Below are 23,621 nucleotides of genomic sequence, written 5' to 3'. Positions count from 1 at the left end.
CTGTGGCTGGCGGACTGCACGGCTGGAGCCGCGGCCAGAGCCGCCCCAGTTACCTGCTCGAGGACCCTTCAAAGCCTTCTGTTGACGGTGGAGATTTGTATCCAGAGGAAAATCGGATTACTATAAACTATGCAGAGCTTTGCGGGGATATCTGGAGACTACTCTGTCTGCATGGCTAATCTTGAAATTGTCTGAAATAAATCCTTAGCACAAGGAATAGAGATACTTTCAATTAGCTTTTTTTTTTTTTTTTTTTTCCTTGGTGCTCCCCCCTCCCTCCCTCCCCCCCCAGCACCAGATTTTAACACTTTCACAGCAAGGTTTTGCGGGAGAATGGGACACATGCCGGAAAACTCATCACGCTTCATGAATATCACAGGGGTAACAGTTTCCGTCATCCTTGCGGTATGAAAGGTACTCTGGATCGTCTGCTGGTGGCTAACATGGATCAGGCTTTCTCTGTGTCTGTTACAAATGTGCTGAAGGATCCGGATTTACTGAAATACTGACGCCAATAAACTTGCTCCCTCTCTGTTGAAGGCATTGGATGTGACAGCGCAGAGAAACATGTGTTTCACATTTCTGACTGGTTGTTTTGGCGCAATCAATACCTCCACAAGAAACATTGACTTAGGTGGCGACTGTAATACAGTGAGGCACACAGAGTGCTGCCTTCGGGTTGCATGCAAAGTGAGCACAAATCAAAGAGTCCTCGGTTGCCGTGACGTGGGGGCTTCTGCTCCCCCAAAACTCCGGGGCAAAGGCAGCTGGCGATGTTCCCAACCCACCAAAGAGAGCCCGGCCTCGGGGTGCGGAATGAGCAATGACCAAAGCCCTGTCAGGAATGGCAGGCAGTCGGATCCGTTGGGGATCAGTGAGGCAATAATGGTTGAAACAAAGGTGGATCGCGAAATTATTGCCCGGAGGAACAGCAGGCGAGACGGAATGATGATGAAGTTAAACTTCTGTTTCTTCTTCTGTCGGGGATGGTGGGCGTTTCTGTTGCTTCAGCTCCACATGTTGCAAGCACTGGCACAAGGTACGGCTAGAGACGTTTTTGTTTATAGAAATGCTGCATCTGCCTTCTAATAGGGAAGAAATCTCGCTAGGGTAAAGATATACTATTTTACTTCATCCCTGTCAGAGGCAAACTGCAGGATTTGCACAGAGCTGACTTCATGTAGGAATGGTCATTCATTATACACAATCCTGTCTTTATGGAGCAGCGATTTGCAAACTGTACCTACATGTTTCCCTTTCTCATCCTCCCTTCTTTCTCCTATCCACATCTCCCACAGAGAATCAAAAGCCTTATCAGAACCAAGTCTGCGTTTTTATTTACTTAAATAAGTCTGTCATGTCAGTTCATTTTCATTTAGGCAGCAGAAGAGTTAACTGCTGGTTGTGTGCGTTTAAAAACACTGTGCACTGGGATAAGTTATTAGGAGAAGGGGACTCATAAATCCGCCGACTAGAACTAAATCAGGCGTGTAAAAGGAATTCTTTAAGCATATGAGGACTATTCTATGTGAACCTCGGTTTGAGCATTGTTCGTTTCTTTTGGATTGCCAAGTAACATTTACCCGAGACAAAAACTGCAATTGATTCGGATCTGAGCATTTCCACATCAGAGATCCTTACAGTCAAATGAGTCACTTGTAAATGAAGGGTCAGAGTCCACCAATAGACTCTAAATATCAAGTGTCAGTCACTTTGCATGTAAATTCTCAAAAAATCACCAAATGTAGCTTAATTCTTAATAATCCTTTGACAGAGTAAACAATAAATGGCAGGCAGAAGCATTACAGTTCGCTGCGCAAAATAACATGCTGAACAAACGCAGCTTTCACTTTCTTCACTGGGCTGAGTTTTATTGCAGTGTGCATTGTCTGGCAGAAGTGGTATGTGTCGTACAGTGCTGAACTGTATCGTGTGGGACGATGAGTTAGTTATTAAAAGCGGAAGTTAATACGCTCCGAAGGGGAATGCTTTTTGTGCTTTAGTTCTTTGTTTCCGAGTATTTCATAGGGAACAACAGTGCATTCAGTTTTAATAACTGGATGGGCTCATGAGTTTAGGAAGAGTGGTTACAGAGCCAAGTCTGCTCTAGTTTGTCTGCTCAGGGCTTACTATTGCACCTTCTGAAAGTTTGGAGCCGCAGGATACAGAAGAATTTTGAGCCAGTGTTTAATAATGGACTCCACCCTCATAAACCTTGTTCAGTGCTTTGTTTATGCTGTCATTCCCATTCCCAAACTACTTATGCTGAGGCCTGCAAGTCCTAACAGGGTATTGTTATTTTGAAACAGGACGTACCTGAAATAATTCTCCCTGCAAATTAAAATTCACATAACTTTTTTGTTGCCTTTGGTAGTTGTTGTTGATAGATGCCAACATGATGCTTCATTCTGGAAAAACAAAAAGCTGATCATTCTTGGTGTTTACATTAAAAATGCAAAAAAATTTCATTTAAGCCAGTTTTAAGGGCAAGTGATTCAGAAATCAATGTGAATGTCATGTAAAACAGTTCTTTATGATTTAGTAGTAAAATAGCCATCTTGTTGGATTAAAAAGTGAGTTGAAACTTTTGTTTAACGCAAACTATGAAAAAATATTTCAATAGCATATTTCAGATTACTAAGCATTTGCAGCATTATGAGTTTTAGGTCCTGTATGTCTTGAGGAGTTATGTGGTGGTCACAAACTGTTCTAAAGAAAACTCATAACACCAGCTTAACCCACCAGTAAATAGGAAGGGAGGGAAAGTGGACAGAGTTAAGATACAATATTTCTGAGAAATATGGGTGTAGATAAACGTATGGAGTTTAGAAGACACTAAACAATGAAAGAAAATAAAACATTTATATATTTCTGCATAATATAGTGCAGAAAATGCATCTGACAGTCTTTTAAAAATTCTTTGACAGATAACCAACGTGGAGGTCTTAATGCAGAGTGCTTCTATGAGGTTTTCACAAAATTTGTGTTAATTTATAACTCACAGTTCTTTTGGCTCTTTGAATTCTAATGGATTCTAATACACCCATCATTTGTATGCCAAAATTTACTTTGGAGATAAGATGACATTTTTATAAAAGACCTTCATGAAAATAGACGTTCAGCCACAAAAAAACTTTAATGGAATGATGTGGTCATATGCATGACAGAATTACATGACTCCAATCTCTTTATGTGATAAAGAAATGAATGTTCTAAATATATGGGCCATGGCTATTTTGATGAATTATAATACTGTGCTATAACCAGCTAATGTTTCTGTAATAACTACTTCAGCATTAAAGAAATAAATATTTCAGGCATACTGAAATATAGGTTCTAAATTCAGAGGAAACAGATTAAATAGTCGTTGAGATTAAGTGTGTTGTACTGTAAAGTGAATGGAATAAAGTATTTTCAACTGCAACAGGTGGTTTGAGAATTATCTAGACTTGGAATCATCATCCGTGTACAAGAAGATCTGGAGGTGAACTGTAGGTAGAACCACTCATAAATTCATTTTTACTTGTTATTTTTTCAGCTTTCCATCTTCTCTGATAGCTGTGTTAAACAGTTATAAGGATTTACAGGATTATGTTTTCCTTTTCCAAGTAAATTTAATAGTTATGAATCATACATTGTTTTACTGTACTGCATAATCAAGCATTTTCTTCAAAGCTTAGTATTGTTGGTGCAGACCTGCTCATCATGGAAGTGATTTTCTGGTGGAAGAAGCCGACGAATGACAAATGCTGTGGCCTGTCCCATGAATATAGCGGTGGGAGTACCATTCTAGGCTGTTTTGGTGGCAGATCTGCGTAGGCATCCATGCAGACTGTGCACATTTCACTCTACTTAGCATCCCAGTCTGTGAATGTGAAGGTTGTCTGGCAAACTAGCCTGTGAGAGTCTGAAAACTGGTGTACATTTCTTTGCTTATTTAGTTCTCTGTGTTAGTTAGCCTCTGCCTGATGCCCCTCTCCATGGCAATTTTGTTAAATTTGAGTATTAGGTGCCAATTAGCCTTAAGTCATTGTGTGTCATCAACTAGCAATGAGGTGCTAATTGATAACCACCAGCATTATCAAATCAGAATTTGCAAGGTGATGGCAGAGGTGAAATATTTCAACACAGTAACTAACTAATACTATTCTGCAGTGACCTCTATCTCAGTAGTGCTAGGTTACTCTACGTGCATCTTAATGGAGTTAAGTACCTTCCCAACATCTTACTTCTGTCAAAGAATTAATACTTAGAAAATATACTTCTTTTGGATTGATGGCTGTAGTTCAGAATGATCTTAAAATAGATAAAAACCAATGCATAGCTTTAAGTTTCCCCAGTAGGAGATGGTATCTTTAAATATTAAGAGAGAGAAGCTTGTCTGAATTTTCTTAGTTTAACAGCAGTGGAAATGTAATCTTTTTATGCCACTTGGTGAAATCTATAATTCAGCATTCTACAAGGACCCGAATGCGTATTTAAGGTGGTATTGATATCCGTTGTGCTTTGACAGAAGCAGTGATGTGAAAGGCAGTAGAAAATGTTTCTGGGGCCCAGCTTTTCGAATTCAAATATTTGATCTTCTGTAACTTATAAATATGCTAAGTGTAGGAAGTGTTTTCAAGCAAATTTCCAACTGCATTTGATGTGCAGAGAAGATAAGCAACCTGCACAGAGTTTTTAGCTGTTGGAAGGACAGAGAGCTTCATGTGAAGGCGATACTTACTGAAGAATGAAAAAGCATTATGAATTAAATGTTGAATGGTGCATTTCTAATTGAAAGAGATTCTGGTACTGTTTTTTGGATGCTCATTAATGTATACTGGATTTACTTGTATTCCCTTTCTTCAGAAGAACGTATTAAATGTGTGCTAGTTTTTTAACAGGTAATTTTTTTGTGTATATAATTATAATAATAAAAAATGGATTTGAAGGAGGTGTTACAGGCCAAGTATATGTAGAAACAGGATGGAGAGAGTAGGCTTTTTCTGTGGCCTTAGCATCCAACTTTTAACTCTACTGTGGTAGATATAAGTTTGCTCTCTATCCTTATTTTTGCCGAAAAATGACTTAATCTACTTCCTAAAGCAAATTCAAACATACCTGTTAACATTTAAAATACAGTGTTTCAGATGATTTCATAAGACTGCACCGTTACGGTGCTATTAGCGGGGCAGGAAACCATATCTAATAGGTGTTTATCAGTGTGTTTTCTGTGTATTATCAGAAGATACTTAGACCAGTGATGACCTAGGGATAGAGGGAAGTTGTGGCAGTTCAGTCTCAGAGTTTTGCAGTGCAACTTTCACATCACTTAAGAAAAACGGAAGGGAATCTGCTATGCCCATAGCCCGTTGCCTTTGAAAGGTTATTCTGGAAGGTTCTGCCATCTCAGTGGCATACTTGTCTATTCTGAACAACAGAGACAAATATTGGCTAATATTTTAAAGATTATCTGGCTGATTAAACAAACCATGGAAATGTTAATAAGCAATCTTAAAATGAATTATTAAGAAACTGTGTGAAGGGCTTGGGCTTTGGGATGTCTCAGGGTGTTTTTCTGTTTGACTGTTTCTTCTACTGTTCTTACCAACACAATCTTGAAGGCACTGTTGATGAACATAAAAGATTTTCAACCATTTACCAACTTTGTATATAGTTTTACCTGAAGCTGTGTACATTCTGAAGGGACTGGTTACTTGGGTTCACTGGGGCCTTTTTGCTGTAATGAGTCTGTGGGCAGGCTGAAGGCAATTAGATTCCACATGGAGCAAAATCCTGCTCCTGCTGAGCTCATTGCAGAAAGAGCTTTTTCTAGTGTATATGCTGAAATCCTTTGCATATATAATATGTATTTAAATACTTTTTAATGAACAAATCGATGATTTGTTGATCCCTTTGTGGTCTTCAAAATGTTTTTTTTTCTTGAAGTTATATCAACTAGATTAATTTTCAGAAAGAGTTGCTCAGAGATTAGAACATGCCAGAGCTAAGATAGCTAGTGCATCTTTAATCTTCATTTCTTATGCGTGAGCATTATGATTAACTTTAAACTGATACATAATATTTTACAGCCTACCTTAGAACTAAGATTGAATAGTGCTCACTGATCAATTTTTCAGTATTTTGTTTTCTTGTCAGTGCTTGGACCCATCTTTCGTTTACTTCAAATCTTTTAAGTTCTACACAATAAGACTTTTGTGTGGACGAAAGGAAGAACTCTTAGCAGCTATAGCATTGCATTGGATTAGACTACTTAGAGTTTTTTTACAGCTGGAAAGCAGGTGATTGGTGAGAGTTGGTTTCTATGTGTGAGTGACTAAGGAGTGAGTATTTTGTAGTGAATAAAGACACTTCTCTCCATGTGCCTCAAAGATGACCCTTCACCAGCCATACAGATCAAGCAGAACAAAAATATAACTCCGTGAAGGGTCTGTTCCTGAAGAAGTTGGGGCTCCTGGAATTCTTTCTGCCTGTGGCGATGTTGGTCTTCTTACAGAGTAGTTGAGACAATTTCATATTTTTTGTTCCCTAGGAAATAATACTTTTCTAACTCTGATAAGTAGTCAAGTGGTTACACACATAGCCAAGTTCACTTTTGCAGATGTGTAGTAGTTGGCACGCTTTTGTATGGGAGGCATATTGTTTTCTCAGTTTATTGGTTATGAATGGGTATTAAATAGATGATTTAAAAAAAAAAATTTTTTTTCACTTAACTAAAACTTTCAGATTCCTTATGGACATGGTCTTTGAAATGCCAGAGCCCTGGAATTTCAGTGGTTCTATAGGGATTAGATAATGTAGCATTAACAGGTCTGAGTTCAAGGGGTTACATGGTTGAGGAGGGAAGAACCTTCTATTTTAACATACATACTGGCTTTATTACTTTTAAACTATTATGGCTGTTTAGGTAAGATCTAGGAATGGGTTGCCTGGGGAGGTGGTGGAGTCACCGTCCCTGGGGGTGTTTAAGGAAAGATTGGATGTGCTTGGGGACGTGGTTTAGTGAGTGATGTTGGTAGGAGGGAAATAGTTGGACCAGATAATCTTGGAGGTCTTTTCCAACCTTTATGAATCTATGAATACAGTGTTTAATTAGTTATGCATTATACAGATGCTTGGCTTGTAGGCATACATGGTATTTGCATACCGTACCTTGAGTGTTAGTGTTTTTGGTTTGCTTAAAGTTATTTTTTTGTTTTGCTCTTGCTCCAAAAAATAATAATCCTGTTACTACAATATATAGTAGTCTGCAGCTAATCATATGTTTTCTCTGTGAAATGCCCTGTAATACAACTGGCACCCTCAGTAATATTGAAAATGTAGGCTTTGAAAGGGTAAGTGTTTGTAAGGCTAATTTTCAGCTGTTTTGGCTCCCTGAACTAGCTGAAACTGGGGTCACAAAAGCATCAGGGATGCGAAAGAGGTGATGGGAATGTGTAGTCAGGGGCATGATCCTGGCAGCCATCACTAAAATGAGTTTAAATTGTTAGAGAGCTTTCAGGTTGAGACAAAACGCAAGGGAATATGCATAGCCTAACTTACAAACATTTGGAGGCTGGTGTTCCTGGATAGGAAATAGAAAGGTTAGTGCCTTTAGAGGGGTGGTTTGGAAGACTTAACATAGGATTTCTTCTCTGAAAGACACTTAAGGGAGTTTCTGTTAGAGAGAAGCTTGTCAGGTAAAGTTAGGCAATGTGAATATTCCCCTTAACCCCCTTACATTTAAATTCTTGAAACCTAAAAGGGGAATAATGTATTTTTTTCCTCTGTCTCGTCTACTAAAGTTGCAAATTCCACAGGTATTACTTGTTAACATTGGTATCAAATATGCAGATTCAGCAGGTGAAAATGATGATACAAGCTCCAACAACTGATAAAATGAAATCTTTAACACCACTTTATGCAAAATGTGGAAGTGGATTGTACAATCTTATGGTATGTCACAGCACTGAGATAAGTTCTGAAGTGTCATTCTTGATAAATGATAAAGCATTTGTGGGATTTAGGCAGATAACTTGAATCTTTAATCCTGTTTTTCACATTTCCATGCTCTATTGCAGCAGCCTGAAGAGAAAGTTGATTCTGGTAGATAAATCATTGTCCCTTAGGTCTATTTAAACCACTTTATGGCCTTTCAAGCAATAAGCCATATATTTTTTTAATAAACTTCTAGGTCTAACAAGTTATCTAGAAAATAATTTGTTGGGTATAGCCTTCTTGGACCAGAAAGTAGACAGTAATGATACATAGCTCCAGTACATGTTGCTTAAGTGGTCCCACATTGATTCCAGGATGAAATTGAAGAGTTCTTAACTCATTATTACACAAAAACATCAGAAGATCTGGTAGATGCTACTTCCAATCTCATTTTCATATTTATCTAACTCCGTATATGTTGTGGCTTTGATGAGTGCTTTTGGCATTGAGTTTATAGGAAGCCTGCTCAGCAGCATTACTACCTCTTAAGGGAAGTACTAAGAAAATAATGAAACTATAGTTCAAATATGTCTAACATTTAGACATACAGAAAAATACATTTCTTTATACTGGACTGTTTGCTCGTCTAACATTTGCATCTAATACAGAGTTGGTAGAACACAATCATTGTTATCTTACTTGTGTGTTGGGAAGCATCCCTTCTTTCTTACTTCTTATCTTTAAGGAAGTGCAAAGTACAGTCATGACTAAGTAGTTCTGAAATAACTAAATGGTATACAGTGATTGGAAAATAAATGTGTAGCACTATGGCATAGCTGCATTTCAAAGATAATGCTTTCATTGTAACACGAAACGAATGGCAAGTGACACAGTGCTGTAGTATTGAAGTGGGTAGGAGGAGGAAAGGAAATTACCTCACGGCATTTCTAAATGGGGGTACTGATTGTTGTGTTTTTAAATTTTCTGGAATCTGCGTGTGTAGAGGTACTACTGACCTTTCTTGCAGATTGTTTGGGGCTGTTTTCTTTCCTTCAGCATCAGAGGTTAACTGATTCTAACCTATCACGCTAACATAATATTTGTAAAATAGCGCCCTGGTGTTTTCTTCCCTGCTGTACTCCTTGCTTAGGAGAAACTCTTTGTCCATCAGCAAATATGGCCTTTAAACTCTGCGAGCACGCTTTTTTCTTCTATGATACGCACAGAAACTTTACCGTTGCTTAGTTGATAATGCTCTGGAAACACTGCTGTTCATACTGATGAGCACTGTCTAATTGCTCATGTGTATGCCCATCTGTGTCCCTTGCTGTTCTCCTCTGTTTGCTTTATCTTTCTGTCCCAGGTTGATATAACCTCTACCACAATGTAGTTTGGGTCTCTGGTTATTGTATTAGTTACTGTAACACACATAATGCCTACTGCTAGTAAATGACTGAGGTGATAGTTTAAAATCCTCTTTTTTATTTGTGAAATGTAGAACAGATTCCTTAGTTATCCTCTAACTGGCCACAGAATAGGTTTTCTAGGACACTCTTAATGTCTGAAGCAGGGCTTTTATTGTGCTAGAAGACCTTATTCACAACAGGTAACCAGAAAGACTAAGATTTTCAAAAATGTTAGGTAAGACTAATAGACAAAAGATCAAGAATAGTAACTCCTGTATTTTGCCTTATGCTGTTTTTACTGCTAAGAAGTTAGTTGCCTTTTGTTGTTGTTTTGTTTCTGAAGAGGGAGTAACTGAAGATACTTCTAAAAAACTTTTTATTATATACCACATCAAACAGCAGATTTTAAGGCAAATGCTACTAATTTCCCATTTTCCATTAAAAATATATTTTGCAAACATAATTGGTTACTTATCATTAGCAATGTCAAACGTGTCTCAGATGCAGAAAAATCATGGATAATTGCTAAATTCATTTCCTGAACCAGCATGTGCAACCATCATGTTAAGAACATATTTTAAGAGAAACTAATATTCTTTACAGCTATCTTAAGCTCTTTTATTTCTTTTTTAAGTTCTGTGCTGTCTTCTCTCTGGGAGAGTTTGCAAGACTCTCGGCTTTTATGAACTACTCCTGAGAGGTCTGTACTTTCTGCTCTTGAAAAGAAACATGTATTTTATTTAAAAACTTCCTGAAATTTGTAGGCTGAGAGACAGTGTTCCCTTTTCACAGAGCCTAATTGTGCTAGTGCTGGTTATCCCTAAAACAAGACTAAAATTCTACTTTTAAACAGTTTTGTTCATTGCCATGGGAGACTAGATTAAATGATTTTGCCCTAGCTCAAAAAGCAAAACAGGCATATTAGTACCCAGTGTCTTTATTTCAGGTTCCTGTGTCAATATCAAGCTTTCTCACATTTTCATTACATATGATTTATTAATAGCATTTAATTGGTAAAATATTTATACATATTTTTTCTTAATATTCAGTTGAGAATTGAGAGCAAAAGCATGTCAAACTCAAAAGTTTTAAGTGCTGGAAGTTCAATGCTACATTCACTATGTAAATATATCATGATTAAAATAAGATGCCTGGTCAATTCCATTCAAGTATAATTTTCAGCTTTTTTTTTTTTTTTTTTTTTTTTTTTTTTTTTTTAATTCTGGATTAAGGTTTGTCTTCTGCTACCTAGAATCTGAACAGACATACTTATGGCACACTAGCCAGTAAAAGTCTGTTATGCTAACTGTTGTACTTGGTAAATTTGAAAATTAATTGCAGAAATCCAGACAAGATCTAAAATTTAAAATTTTGACAGTTTAAAATTGTTGGTGTTATACTATCTAAATAACAGCAACAACCAAACAAAAAATAGTGGGTTAGCTAGTGAGAAAATGTAATATGACTCTGCAACTGGACAATCCTAATCTCTTGGGCAGAGATGAATACTTTTATCTGTAACAATGCAGAATTGAAGCTTGATGCCTGCAAAATAGCTTTCACCAACAAATGTGTTATCACTTTCAGCCTAAATGCTCTTTGACTGAATAGAGATAAAACACTTTTTTCATTTTTTAATGCATTTGACATTATTCTGAATACATCTATTTTAATATTTCCTTTCTATAGACAATTTCCTCTGTACGTTGGCAGACAGTGAGGAGACACAAACACAACTAAAACAGGCATATGTCACGGTAAAATGAAAACCTGCCAGCAGAGGAAGCTGTTGGCAGAGGGAGCTTCCAAAATTACTTCAGGTGTTTTCCCCTAAATGGCTGAGTGCAGAAGGGCTCAGTGCAATGAAGATACTCTTTGGTCTAGGCTCTACTCTCACTGAGGTGCAACTAAGTAGGATTTTGTTTTCATTGTCCTTTGAATGCTTAGTTTCATTTGTGATAGCTATTAAATGAAGGATGTCCTTTGGAGAGCAAACAGGAGTTATTTTTCTGCACTTACAAATGATAAAACACAAAAGATTTCACCCACTGATAAGTACAGTAATAAAGGGAAGTGATTTATCAATGTGAATTGTTGGCAGCTGAGTTGGGAGACAGTATTTTTAATCTTCTAATTTTGTTCTGTGTCTCCATTTCACCGCTGCCAATATACTTTTCAGTTTGGGAAGAACTTCTCCACGAGAGTGTATTCTGATCTCAGTGAAAGTTCCGTGCCCAGAAGTTTTCAACCACGTGCTCGTGTAGCTGGTTAACAACAAGCTTGATCACTCTGAGTTAACTGCCACTTTGTGCTTGTGCAGTCTGGTCAAAAAGACTTATTAGGTTAAGAAATGATCAATTATTCTTTTAATTAGTTAATATCTGTCCTGATGGTTTAAAACAAATGAGGTCATAGTGTTAATATTGTTTATTACAAATAAAGTGTTGATTATGTGTGGATTTTCACACTTTCATGTGAACAAATGCCTGGTTTGTTACAGGAATTCTAAATATCTTCCTGTAGAGCTGCTGGGCTTTCTAACTACTCATAAGCCAGTTTTTGTGCAAATGTTCAGTGCAATGGAGTAAGCGTTAGCTGTCACTTTATTAAAATTAATGGCATAGCTACCCATGTTTACTTGGAATTCATTGCAGCATGAAGTGAATAGGCATTGGTGCTTTGGTAAATTATGGCATGTTGCACATTTCTTAAAAGCAATTAGTGAGTGTTGGTGTTGGGCATGTGCAGGGTATGTAGTTGTCACTGGCACTTGAATTTAATAACATCCAAACCAGTGTGTTTACCAGGAGAGCTCTGTTTGAACTAGTAACATGTGCCAAAGACAGTGGATATTGTAGCACTTGGGGAAGAAAATGTTTGCTACTGTTCTATTTCAAGACAAGATGTTGTACTGTTTTAAGGACGTGACTGCCTAGACTGAAAGAGCTCCCAAAACCAGTATGGGAGATGCTAGATATAGATTTCCTATAATTCAGTCAAATCCTACATCCCACGTGAAAGGCAAATGTCGATTTCATACAAATTTGCAACTCTCAGTTGCTTTTCCAGATATCTAAGTCTCAGCTGCCTTGAGGTTCTGGAAAAGAGGCTACGTGCCGAATAAACTGTATGCATGCCTGCTAGGTCAGATGCTGCATTGAAGCAAATAAAACGTAAGACGTAACTATTCAGAGGTCATGGTGTAAGCTGACAAGTAGAATGCACTGTATGTATGAAGAACTGTCTATAGTGATTGATATACTGGAATTTTCAAAGCCTTCAGTGTGTTCCAGACCTGTGAAGTCGTCTTACTGTTGCTGGTCAAAAGATCTTTTATTTTTTCTAATTTTTTATACAAAGTATTACTTCTACATAGAAAAAAAGAAAGATTAAAATTTGCATGTTATTAGACATATTAGTGCTTTGCATAATTATGTTTTCCAAAATTTGATTTTAATGTATCTGCCTTGTTTTTAATAATTCTTTAATATTTATTCATTCCTTTTTTATCTGGTTGTTTAATTATTTTTTTTATTCTTTAATAATTCTTTTTTATCAGGTTATTTTAACATATCTAAAAGAATGTTTTGTGTCATTTGGCATCGAGTTAAATAACTACTCGTTTTTTTTTCCCAGATTTTTTTTGGCTCCGTGGCAATTCAGAACTATGACCTTCAGCATGGAGCATAAGATGGAAAATGTTGTCCTAATAATAATTTCCACCCGTAATTCCTTTTCCCCTACTCACTTGCCTTCACTTGATCCTCCAAATCCTTCTGACACGAGCAAGGTGGTGATAAAGAAATGGGGGCCAAAATAAATAAATAAATAAAAATGTAGGTGAGATGCAGAAATACTATGAATCTACATCCTTAACTTAGTTCAACTAATAACATCTGTCTTAAAAAACTCATCTTGGAGGCCTCCTCTTTTTGTTTGTGAGCTTTATTTATTTATTGATTTTATACCTTGTATATTGACAGAGAGAAACTGTGAAATTGCGTGATCTTAAATGGAGATCTTAAATCTCATAAATCTACATGGTGAAATGTAATAACGTTAGAGTCAAAGCACTTGTGGTTATTGAATTAGTTGTGCTTTTTCATATCACTGTGTAGTAGTTCTGTAAGAAACAAAGTGTTCAGATCTTTCAGACCTACTGTTTTTGAAGAAATAGCTAAATGCAACAGGTTTCAAGCTCTGAGTCCTTGGTAAAGGGGTGAACAATTGCCACTATGGCTCATTCATTAAGTGTGGTATTAAATTTGTGGGTAAAAAGTGAAGTGCATTATTACACTTTCATGTAGCACAGAATAGGTCTTAGTGTTGTTGTTGTTGGCTTTTTTTAGTTGTTTTTGTTTTCGGCTCATCTAGTACATGTCTACAGTATTTTAGGACTTGCACTAATCTACAACTGATTGCAATGAATCCTTTTGGTAGGAGGAAACTAATGACCATCAAACCTAATATCATAACAAGAAAGGTTAAGCTTTCTGTGGCCTTGTTGAATATGATAAGTAATGTAATTTTACTAATAAAATAATGTGTATAAAAGTAGGTGATTTTAATTTAGGTAGTGTTCAGCAAAGCTTACATATTAAAAATATTCTCCAGTGATTTTTACTTAATATATTGAAGGTTTTTATGCTTTAAATTTTTATGTTGCTATTATACTGTTCTTAATAGTTTCTGCTCTATGCATTTAAAAGCTTTGGTTGCATTGAGGCAGTTTTAAAACTTTTCTGGTAGAGTAATTAATATATACTATAGGGGTAACTAGTAAATACTGAAGTTACACAGATTAATCCTAATGAAGTTCTTTAATGTCAGTGTGTAAATTGTATTGCTCTTCTTAATGTCAGTCTAATCTTTTTTTTTTTTTTTTTTTTTTGCACAGAAGCAAATGTGTTTCTTTGTGTGTGAAAAAGGATGTGCTTCAGCAGGTTTCAAGAACTGAGAAATTAGTCTATCCACTCATACGACTAGTGGGCAGTAATGCCCATTAAACATAAAAAGTTTATACGTAGGTACTTCATGATGCAAATAGTTGTCTTTTGGGGTATATGTTTTTTTACAGAAGTTCATAATGAAGTGAAGGAGTTATGTGTTGTTTTTTTTTTTTTTTTTCTTTACAAATAATTTTATATATATATATATATATATATATATATATCGTCTCTATATAAGAGACTTAAGAAAATAAACAATCAGGTTGTTGAGAAGATCAAAAGCAGAAAAAGAATAATACATAGTACTTTTGCCTGAACCAGGAAAAGATATGACATGAGACTGTATCTTCATCTGTACTGTTAGTCAAAATATGCTAATATTTTTACATAATGTTGCTTAGCACTTTTGATAGCTCACAAAGTTAGTAAATCACAATCACAATCTTCAGTCTTATATTGGAGTATGTGTGTGATACTTAAAAAAGTTCTTAAGTCTTAAATGTAGATGCTTATGAAGCTATTCAAAACAGAAACAGCAATACTGATTTTTTTTGAGTTGTATTTTACTTGGCTATTCCAGATATGTAAATGCCCAGCCATAAGAAGACATTATTTATTCTAAGCCTAATCCTTTTCTTTTAGTAGATTCAAAATAAAGACGCATTTTCAGTCATATATTTAGATTTATCCCACTTTAAGGTATTTCACAGTCCTAAATAAATAAATAAAATAGTGAAAGGATTTCCTCTAATTGCCATGATTTAAAAAAAAAAAAATGCAATTAAAGATGTCTAATATTCTTATGTATCTTTCTTAGTGTTGTGACTCTGAAGTGTGGCATATTGCATCACACTTTCATTTGCTTACCAAGTATGTTCTCCTGGATACCCTCTTGTCTGTGTTGTTTTTAAGACTGGAGATAGGTGAAAGAGTTTTATTTGGTTACTGTGACAAGAGTGGCACACAAATCTGTTATCATTTATCTTCTTTAGTGTCCTGATGGCTATTTGATCTTGGATCACATTTCTTGTTGTACATTATCATCAGAATTGTTTATCAAGTTCCAGGCAATTAACCTATGCAAACTCTTTCAAGGCACAAAAGCCTTTGCAAGTGATGGTGAAGGTAATAATACTGCATTGATACTGCAAATATTAAATTTGTTGGGCATAACTTCTATGACTGGTTACAGTCTTGGAAAATTAAAGAGTTTTTATTCTCAGATAGTAGCTTTTATTCTCAGATAACTAACACAGGACTGTCAGTTGAGAGTTTGATTTGTAATAGAATATATATGGCATGAAAATCAGTAAGTGATAGTAAACTTGAAAGCATATTATGCCAATTTGAATGGTTTCCTTTCGTTGCAGATTTGTACTTGATGCTGCAGGGCAAGGGCTATTCAGTAACAAGGAAAAATATAGTAATGTCCATTGTTTTCTTGATTGTTTCTCTGACTTCTGGAGCAGACAGCTCCCTCAAATATTCATTTAATATTGATTGTTTATCCAAAAGAGTGAAATTAGCTTTGTCTTCATCCCAGATAATTTTGTAATATGTTGTCTCCTTTCACTTTGAAAGAACTTAAAAATCATTATGTAAAAATGTAATAATTATAGATAGAATAAATGCCCTACAGTATTGAGCATGAGAGAAATAAAATATTTATTATGTTGGAAAACTAAGTTTGAGCAGTAACAATATTAATTACAATATGATAAGTAATAAGAGTAATAAGTTTTGTGGGTATTCAGTTTATCACTTATCTCTTTTTCCTCTTCTACATCAGGAAGTTCTTGCAATAGTGCAGGAAAACAAAATATGTAGAGAAATAAGAATAGTAATTATTAAATAGCAGTTTTTTAGGACAATGTTTAGGTAATTTCATGATTCTGGAGGTGAAAAGTGGTAAAGTGGGAGGAAACTAAACTCAGTTTAATTATAATATGATCAAATTTGACAATTTGAGAATTTAGAAAAATCACATCTAATCTTGATAAATTATTTCAACAGGAACTCACAATTTCTTTTAAAATTGTGTGTTTATAAGTAACTGTATTCTTTGGCTTGACTGCTGATTCTGCCATGTATTCAGGGGAGGAATGTCTATTTTTTTATTATTATTATTATTATTTTTTTGGTTGGTTGGTTTTGTTCGAGGCAATGAAGAACGGGAATTATGCATGCTGAATCCTCCTACCCCTATCCTTATGTGTGGCTGCTTCCTAGAATTTGTGTGTGTTTTAAATTCCCCAGCACCACAGAAAAAGCATGCTGGGGACTTGTTCTATGCTAAAGCGTAGGACAGCTTTGTTTTCTTGTGGAAGCAAGGACAGATGTCAACTGTTGCTTGTCATTGCAAGCAGTATAGCTACTGTAGTGTGCTGTTCATTAGATGCTTGTAACAGCATAAAATAATCATGAAACATTTTGGGCTTTCCTGAGCACTCAGAAATGATGGTTTTCAGAAAATGCAGAAGGTTACAGAATATTCCTTGGAACTTAGTTGCCATGTGCCCTAGTAGTTATCTTAACCTGAAACACAGTACTTCAGCTGAAGTAGTATTGAAATGTAGTAGTTAACCTGAAACATAGTTAATAATTCAAAGATAGGAGCTTGGTGCAATCTGAGGTGTTTCTGGCCTTAGGAGCTCTCTACAAATCTCTACAATATAGCTGTTGAATTAAATAGTCAGCACTCAGTCTCCTTATGCTTGAAGTTTATAATGCTGTTAACATAAATGTTTATGTGAAAGGTAGTTAGCATCCATGTTGAACAGGTTTCCAAAATTTAACTGAGGATGTTGTCAATATGCATATATCTGTAACTTTAGTGTCTTGAAGGAGCCAGCAAGAATATCAGCCACAAAGCATTTAGTGTACCATGGAGGTTAGTTGATGAGCAGAAATATGAAAAACTGGCAAGCTGTAAGGGTTTAGAGTCTATCAGCTATCGGTAGAGTAGATAATGCTTGAACAAGATGGTTCCATTTTATATCCCCATGAAATGGTCATCACATCATTTTATAAGACATTTTTATTGTCTACTGGTGCTTCTTATGGTGTTCTGTGGGAAGGGCTTGGGTCACCTACACTGCTCTTAGCAGAGTTCTGTTTTGAAGACCAAAGTATCAGGTAGCAGACTAAAAACTCCTCAGGATTTTGATGTTCTGAAGGCCATATGTAAGCATATGTAAGTCGCTCCAGTTAGCTTGCCTCCTTTTCCATGTGTCTTTTTCAGTTGTACAGATACTTCAGTGGAGTAACTACAAAGCTTTTACACACTGATGTTTCCCATTCTCTCCCTTCACCAAGCATCTTTCCCTTGTGCCACGTGTGGCAGACGACACCTTTGAGGGTCATTATGTCTTAGTAGTTATTTTTTATTATTCCTCCATTGCCTTTTAATTGTATTCCTAGGCTAATGTTGTTTGAAGATTCTCCATTAGATTTAAGAATTGACTCATGAAACTTTCTTCCATTGACTCTTATGTTTTTTTTATGGAATTTGTTAACCTAAAGTTCCCCTCTCCCCTCTTTTCCTTTGTCTTGTTGAAATGTCTTTCTCCACAGGAATCTGGGTAGAAAGAAATAATGTATGAATGTATAATTATTAATCTGAAGTTAGTGCAACTAATCTGTAGTCAGCTTTCACATTTTGAAAATGAAAATGTTTGTCAGAGAATTGTAAGTATTTTTTGTGAAGATTTTTAGATAACAAGTTATGTTCCTACTAGGCAAAGTATATATTTAACTAGCATACTGTTTCCTCTGGCAAGCTATTTTGATATTGACATTAAATTAGGTTAGCTAAATTATACATTATGACCAAAGGCAATATAACAAAATACATGTGGAATACATTGAAATACATGTTAGTCCATCAGCTCTGTTGAGAAATATGTCATGGGAGGTAGACAAATAATATTCTGAGTTTTATTGCTGCTTTCAGAGTTAATGACCATAATAAAGGTAGTATAGTTTGCTAGCTATCCATTAGTTTTGTTTTTAATAACTTTTTTTTATTTGCAAAATGGTCTTCTGCTGAAAGCACATGCTTTTAATTGTTCATCTTCAATTAGCATTACTTTTCAGATTTTTACAAGGGGGTATAAAGAGTGCTGGTTGAAGAAGTTTGTCTAAATGAATTCAGATAGACGATTCAAAATTTGCCAAAATAGACTCATGTGAAAAATACCAGATCTCAGTTAGAAACTTAGAGTTATTTATATCGTTCTTGTCCCACATAGTTTTAAACTTGGAACGTTTTGGCCTGTTGTGACCGTTACCAGGCTGACTTCCTTGTCTTCAGCCAGATGGATTATTGTTTAGACCATGGCATTACAGGTTGAAAGGATAAATTACTGATAGTTGACTTTCTGCTCAATATCAGATGTTACTCCCTCCCAGATCTTTCCTACGGCATGGAATTAAATTTCTTTGATCCTGTAAAAGAAAGGTAGAAAAGCATACTTTAATTGGAGAAAATGGTTTTACAAATAAAAAGTTTTTTTCATATTTGCATTACTTACAATGCATTTTTTTTGTCTTATAAATATGCTAATCTTAACAAGTTGCGTCTGGTATGACATATGGAATATAATTTTGTTTCAGTTCTTTGACATCAACCTAGTTACTGTTACATGAAAATGTAGGATTGGCAGGGAAAATTAGTACCTTCAGTGACATGATTCTTACAAGACTTTTGAGAAGTATCCAGAGTATTCATCTGTATTATAAGTAGACAGCTGTTTGATGAGGACTTGTAGAGTCTGTTAATTGTATGTTTGTTCCTTTTCAGACAGCATTTCTTTTGGGCCCGTTTGGTCTGATGGAAAAGCTGCAGATAAATACTTGTGAATAAAAGAACAAAGCCCAGTTAAACATATGTTTATATTTGAAATATTTTTATAAAAAGGGGATATTTACCTCAGAAGTAATTAAGATAATTTTCTTAGGGTGATGGAGCAGTGTCAAGTAAAAAAAAACACACAACAACAACAAAAAAAAAACAAACCATAATACAAAACAAGTTGAAAAGATTGCTTTAAATTGCTCCTTAATTTATCAGTCAAAGCTTAGCCACACATAAGCACAATATTGTACTGGGACATGAAGCTAAATTAAACAATAAATTCATATCTTAATTACTATTTTTTTTATATTACTAGTATAGATCCAATGAATGAATAAATAACTGAACTAAATAATCTAAAAAAGCCTGGGGTGGTGGTGGTGGTGGTGTTAATTTTGTTGCCATGCTGCTATTTACATGGAATGAGATTATTTATTTTTAATTTAGTGTATTCTAACTTTGTGTTAATCTATCTTGGATCCCCATTTTACAGGACTGCACAGAGATAACTTATAAATCAAAAAACTATGTCGGGTAGCTCGGAATAGTCCAGCAGTAACAGTGCAGAGCTTAATTCGGTAACACCTCTCAGCCAGAGAAGTCCCATGTTCTTGACCCTACTCTCAGGGTCATGTTTGCAGTTTAAAACAGATGTTACACAAAATCCATAGTCAATATTGGAGGCAGGCATAGGAACCCAAGACTACTCCCTCTTCAGAATTTTCTGCTCAATATTATAAAGAGCTTCAGTCATCTTAGTGTGTTTATGCTTTTGCCATTTATTTTTTATTTAGTGATCCTTTTCCTTGAGTATGTATGCAGCTTCAACTGCATAACAGAAATACTTCCAGCCTTGTCCTGTGGCGTCATGCTACAGGCATTTTTCTAGGAACAGGATACAGGAATTTCAGATTTGAACTTCTTGTGTTGAGGGACATGACCAAACCCACATTTTGATATCCTGGAGATAAAGATGCTGTCCTTGGAAAAACCAATGGGCCTAGTTTTTTGTGCCCAAAGGCAATTGCAGAACCTAATACTACCTCTGTGCTGGTAAACAAAACGGACCAGGCCTGTGCTCTGCACCGAGGCCACGTGGCATGATACAACTGTATGTTGCACAGAACATAATATGATACATAATAGGATAGAATCCATATATTAAATTATTTTACCTACCGAAAAAAAGATGAACAAATACGTGCAAACCGTATGTCAGAAATATGTCCTAGACACACTACCCTGAAGGCATGTTCAGGCACTGTTTGGAAGACTAATAACTAAGAAGTTGTACCCAAACTGCACAAGCAGATGTCTCAAAGTTAGGTTATCGCATAAACCCTTTTGTGAGTCTGTCTCATGTCTTAAAAGTTAGAATATATTAAAAAAGAGAGGTGCTTTTATTGTTAAGTACTTTTTGTTCAAATTAGAAGCAATTAGGTTCTGTTATGTGGATACTTCTGCCTTTTCTTACAAACGTTGCTCCATCTTAACAAGAGATAAGCTCATTAAGCCAGGGAATGACAACTATAGCCTGTTTGACTTGACTCTTGGTATTAAAGAGTTCTTTGCTAGAAAATGATAATGAAGAACATTTCCAAGAATTAATTTATTACACTTGGTTTTGGAAGGTTGATTTGATTATGATTTTAATTTAGCTAAATTCCATCCCCAAATCATTGAGCAAAGATTCCATACAATTTTATTAAAACTAATGAAATGAATGCTCTGTTTATAGGCCCAATTCAGTACGGTACTTCAGCAAAAGCTTAATTTCAAGTACATGAGAAGTGATATTATTGGTAAGTCAAGCATGCTTTATCTTACTGAAGTTGGATCATCGTTTGTATTACAAAAAATCCCCCACTCATTTGATGTCTTTCACGGTGAAAAGTTTCTGTAAATTATTCTTTGTAAATGGGTAACATCCTATTAGTCTTGCTTGGCTTTGCTCTAGATTTAAAATAATAATAATAAAAAATTGTGAGATTTTGAGTAGTGTATAGAATTTCTTGTACTTTCGAGCTATTGAAATGTTACTTGTGCAAAAATGGGCAGGAACATCACTGAAGCTTTTTTTTTTTTTTTTTCTTTCCCTAAATGTTTTGCCATAGTAAGAGAGTCTTTTCTTTTTTTACACTGAACTTTCTACTCCGATTTCATCTTAACATGAAGTGATCTGCACTTAGGAGGATATAAACTTCAGCTGATGATAATTAACAGCTATCTAGGGGAACACAGACTGTTAAGGTGTGGCTGTGGTTCACTTGCCAACTTTGCCTCTCCCAAATGAAGATTAGGTGCGTTACTGTCTAACTGTCAGGGCCTGGAGGACATTAAGTCTGAACTGCTTTGATGAGCCTCACCTGGGGTCTCCACCCCACATCCTCTGCCCCCAGAGCCCAATTTAGCCTTAGGTTTGGGGGATTAGTCATTGCCTGAGCTCTGCTGTGGATGTTCCTATGTCCTATCCTGCATCAGTCCTTTGGGTAGGTGATTTGTCCCATCAGCTGCATGGTGTCGTGTCTGATTAATGCTGTTTTTTTCTGGCCACGTCAGCTTTTGTTTCTGAAGGGGCTCTCTGGGTATTGTTGTCTTATGGCTTGGTTAGGATTGTCAGTGGGTTCTGCTACCTGCACCCACCTCTGTCTGCTGTGCCCCTGTGCTGGGGGCTTGCAGCCAGCACTGGGGGGGTGCTGCCCGTGCTGGGGTCACCCTTGTATCCTGACTTGTTTTGCATTTGGGAAGAGCCAGCCCTTGGTGCTGCCTGTTGCTACTGAATATTCAGCATCCTGCTCCAGGATGAGTACCACAATGAACAGATTTTCTTAGTGTCATTGCCCAATAGTTTTGTTTTCTTGCCTCAGTGGCAGGAACAGCAAACGCAGCTGTGTGGCATGGCTGTGGTTTCCTGGCACCATTACGCCTTCCAGCCTCTCACCTCCACTCTTCAACCTCTTGGTTGTTGGTCCTTCTTTTCTGCCTTCCCCTGGGATTGTGATCTTCCCTAGTAATGCCTTCTTTATCATTGCTTTAAGGTTATAAGACTTGTCTGATCATCTGCTGCTCCATGGCTGAATTAAATATGCTTAGTTTTGAGCGTGTTTTCAAAAGGTAAACTAACTAAAATGCAATGAAAAGGTAAAAGGGTGAGTGGTGGGTGACTAGAAGAGGAGTTTTGAGGTTCAGCATTATATTCTCCTGGGCTATGGGAGTATCAGTCATACCAGTACGACTCCTGACATATTTATTTCATGTGCTTTCTAAACCCTTCAGTAAGGAAGATTGCAGAGGCTCTGTTATTAGTCTCTTCACTACTTAACTATGCAAGTTGCAAAGACAATTTTCCTGAGTTCAGAGTCTAATTGCTTTTGTTGCTACTAGTACTCTAGATTGCTCAAGTAGATGGTATTTCAGATACCTGCTATACAAAATCCTTTTCCATTTCATGGTTTTGATGACCCAATGCTTCTTGAATTGAAATTTGAGGAGAACTGTGATATTGTTTATTAGTAAAGTAAGTGAAAATCCAAAATGTGTTCTGAACAGATTGTTCAGCCAAGTTTCGGGAAGTCATGAGAGTGCTGCAGAGGAGTTAACAATTAGGACCTTCATTAATTAAAAGAAAAAAAAAAAGGCAAAACTTCCTGTAATCTTGTACATCTGCAGCCTTCTGCCAGAGAGGGAGTGATGAAGTTTTATACTCCTTTCAGAGTTGCATCTTTTCAGTCTGATGTGTTTTCTGGATGTGAAGTACTGGAACATCTCTCTCCTTTCAGGGGTCAGAAGTCAGAATCCTTCAGTTCTGAACTCATGTGCCGATGAGTATCAGGCTGCCCTCCCCATGGCAGGGGGCACTTAAGAGAAGGTTCAGCTGGGGAGGAAATAACAATTTTATTTAGGGTGAAACTGAGATGTAAAGCTCAAATTTTTAAAATGTTCTACGTTTTCCATTTTCTGGAAGGTGAAGTCTGCAGACTAGCTATATGGTAGATGTACAGAATTGTAGGTAATGTAGGAGATTTCAGTGTTTAATGCAAATTTTGCCCAAGCCATGCTTCATATTTCAGTGTTTTGTTACCTGTCGGGTTTAGTACAACTCCCCTCCCTCCCAGAAGTGACTTTTCTGTTAAATAGGAGGTTCTACATTCTCCAAAGAAAGCTGTCTGGAGAAGGACTGGAGTCTTCCTTTAAGGAGGCATCAGAAAGCCAGAGAACCAAGATAAGTTTGGAATCCTACATTATAGAAAACACTGAAGAGTAGAAGGAAGGTGCAAGGGAACTAGCAAATGGATGATAGTTGTTTGCCTGTGTATTAGTGTTTCATACGTTTCTTCAAGTGTGACTCAGCTGGGAAGTTGTTTTGTGCTTTAGTTCCTCAATTTAAGCTAGAGGATGCGAGGTGTATGTTGGAATACCCCTGGGTTTGGAGCTCGGTGTGCACGTTGTGTCGGTGTCCGTGCCCTTCACCGCCCATCCGAAGGGCTAGGC

General features: G+C 36.4%; 1 protein-coding gene across 2 annotated transcripts in view; it reads left to right on the top strand.

Moving 5' to 3' along the window:
• The first annotated feature begins 299 nt into the window (after positions 1 to 299).
• The window catches only part of SDK1 (sidekick cell adhesion molecule 1), a 387,420-nt gene continuing 364,098 nt past the window's right edge, over positions 300 to 23,621 (top strand). For both annotated transcript variants that reach the window (XM_032197267.1, XM_032197266.1), the window contains exon 1: positions 300 to 1,039. In XM_032197267.1, the coding sequence (XP_032053158.1) occupies positions 568 to 1,039 (472 nt within the window). In that variant the 5' untranslated portion in view covers positions 300 to 567. The remainder of the gene's footprint in view (positions 1,040 to 23,621) is intronic.

The sequence above is a fragment of the Aythya fuligula genome, chromosome 15, assembly GCF_009819795.1.
Source record: "Aythya fuligula isolate bAytFul2 chromosome 15, bAytFul2.pri, whole genome shotgun sequence".
Taxonomy (NCBI): domain Eukaryota; kingdom Metazoa; phylum Chordata; class Aves; order Anseriformes; family Anatidae; genus Aythya; species Aythya fuligula.
The sequence above is the reverse complement of the archived record's forward strand: the minus strand, read 5'-3'. Positions and strand labels throughout refer to the sequence as shown.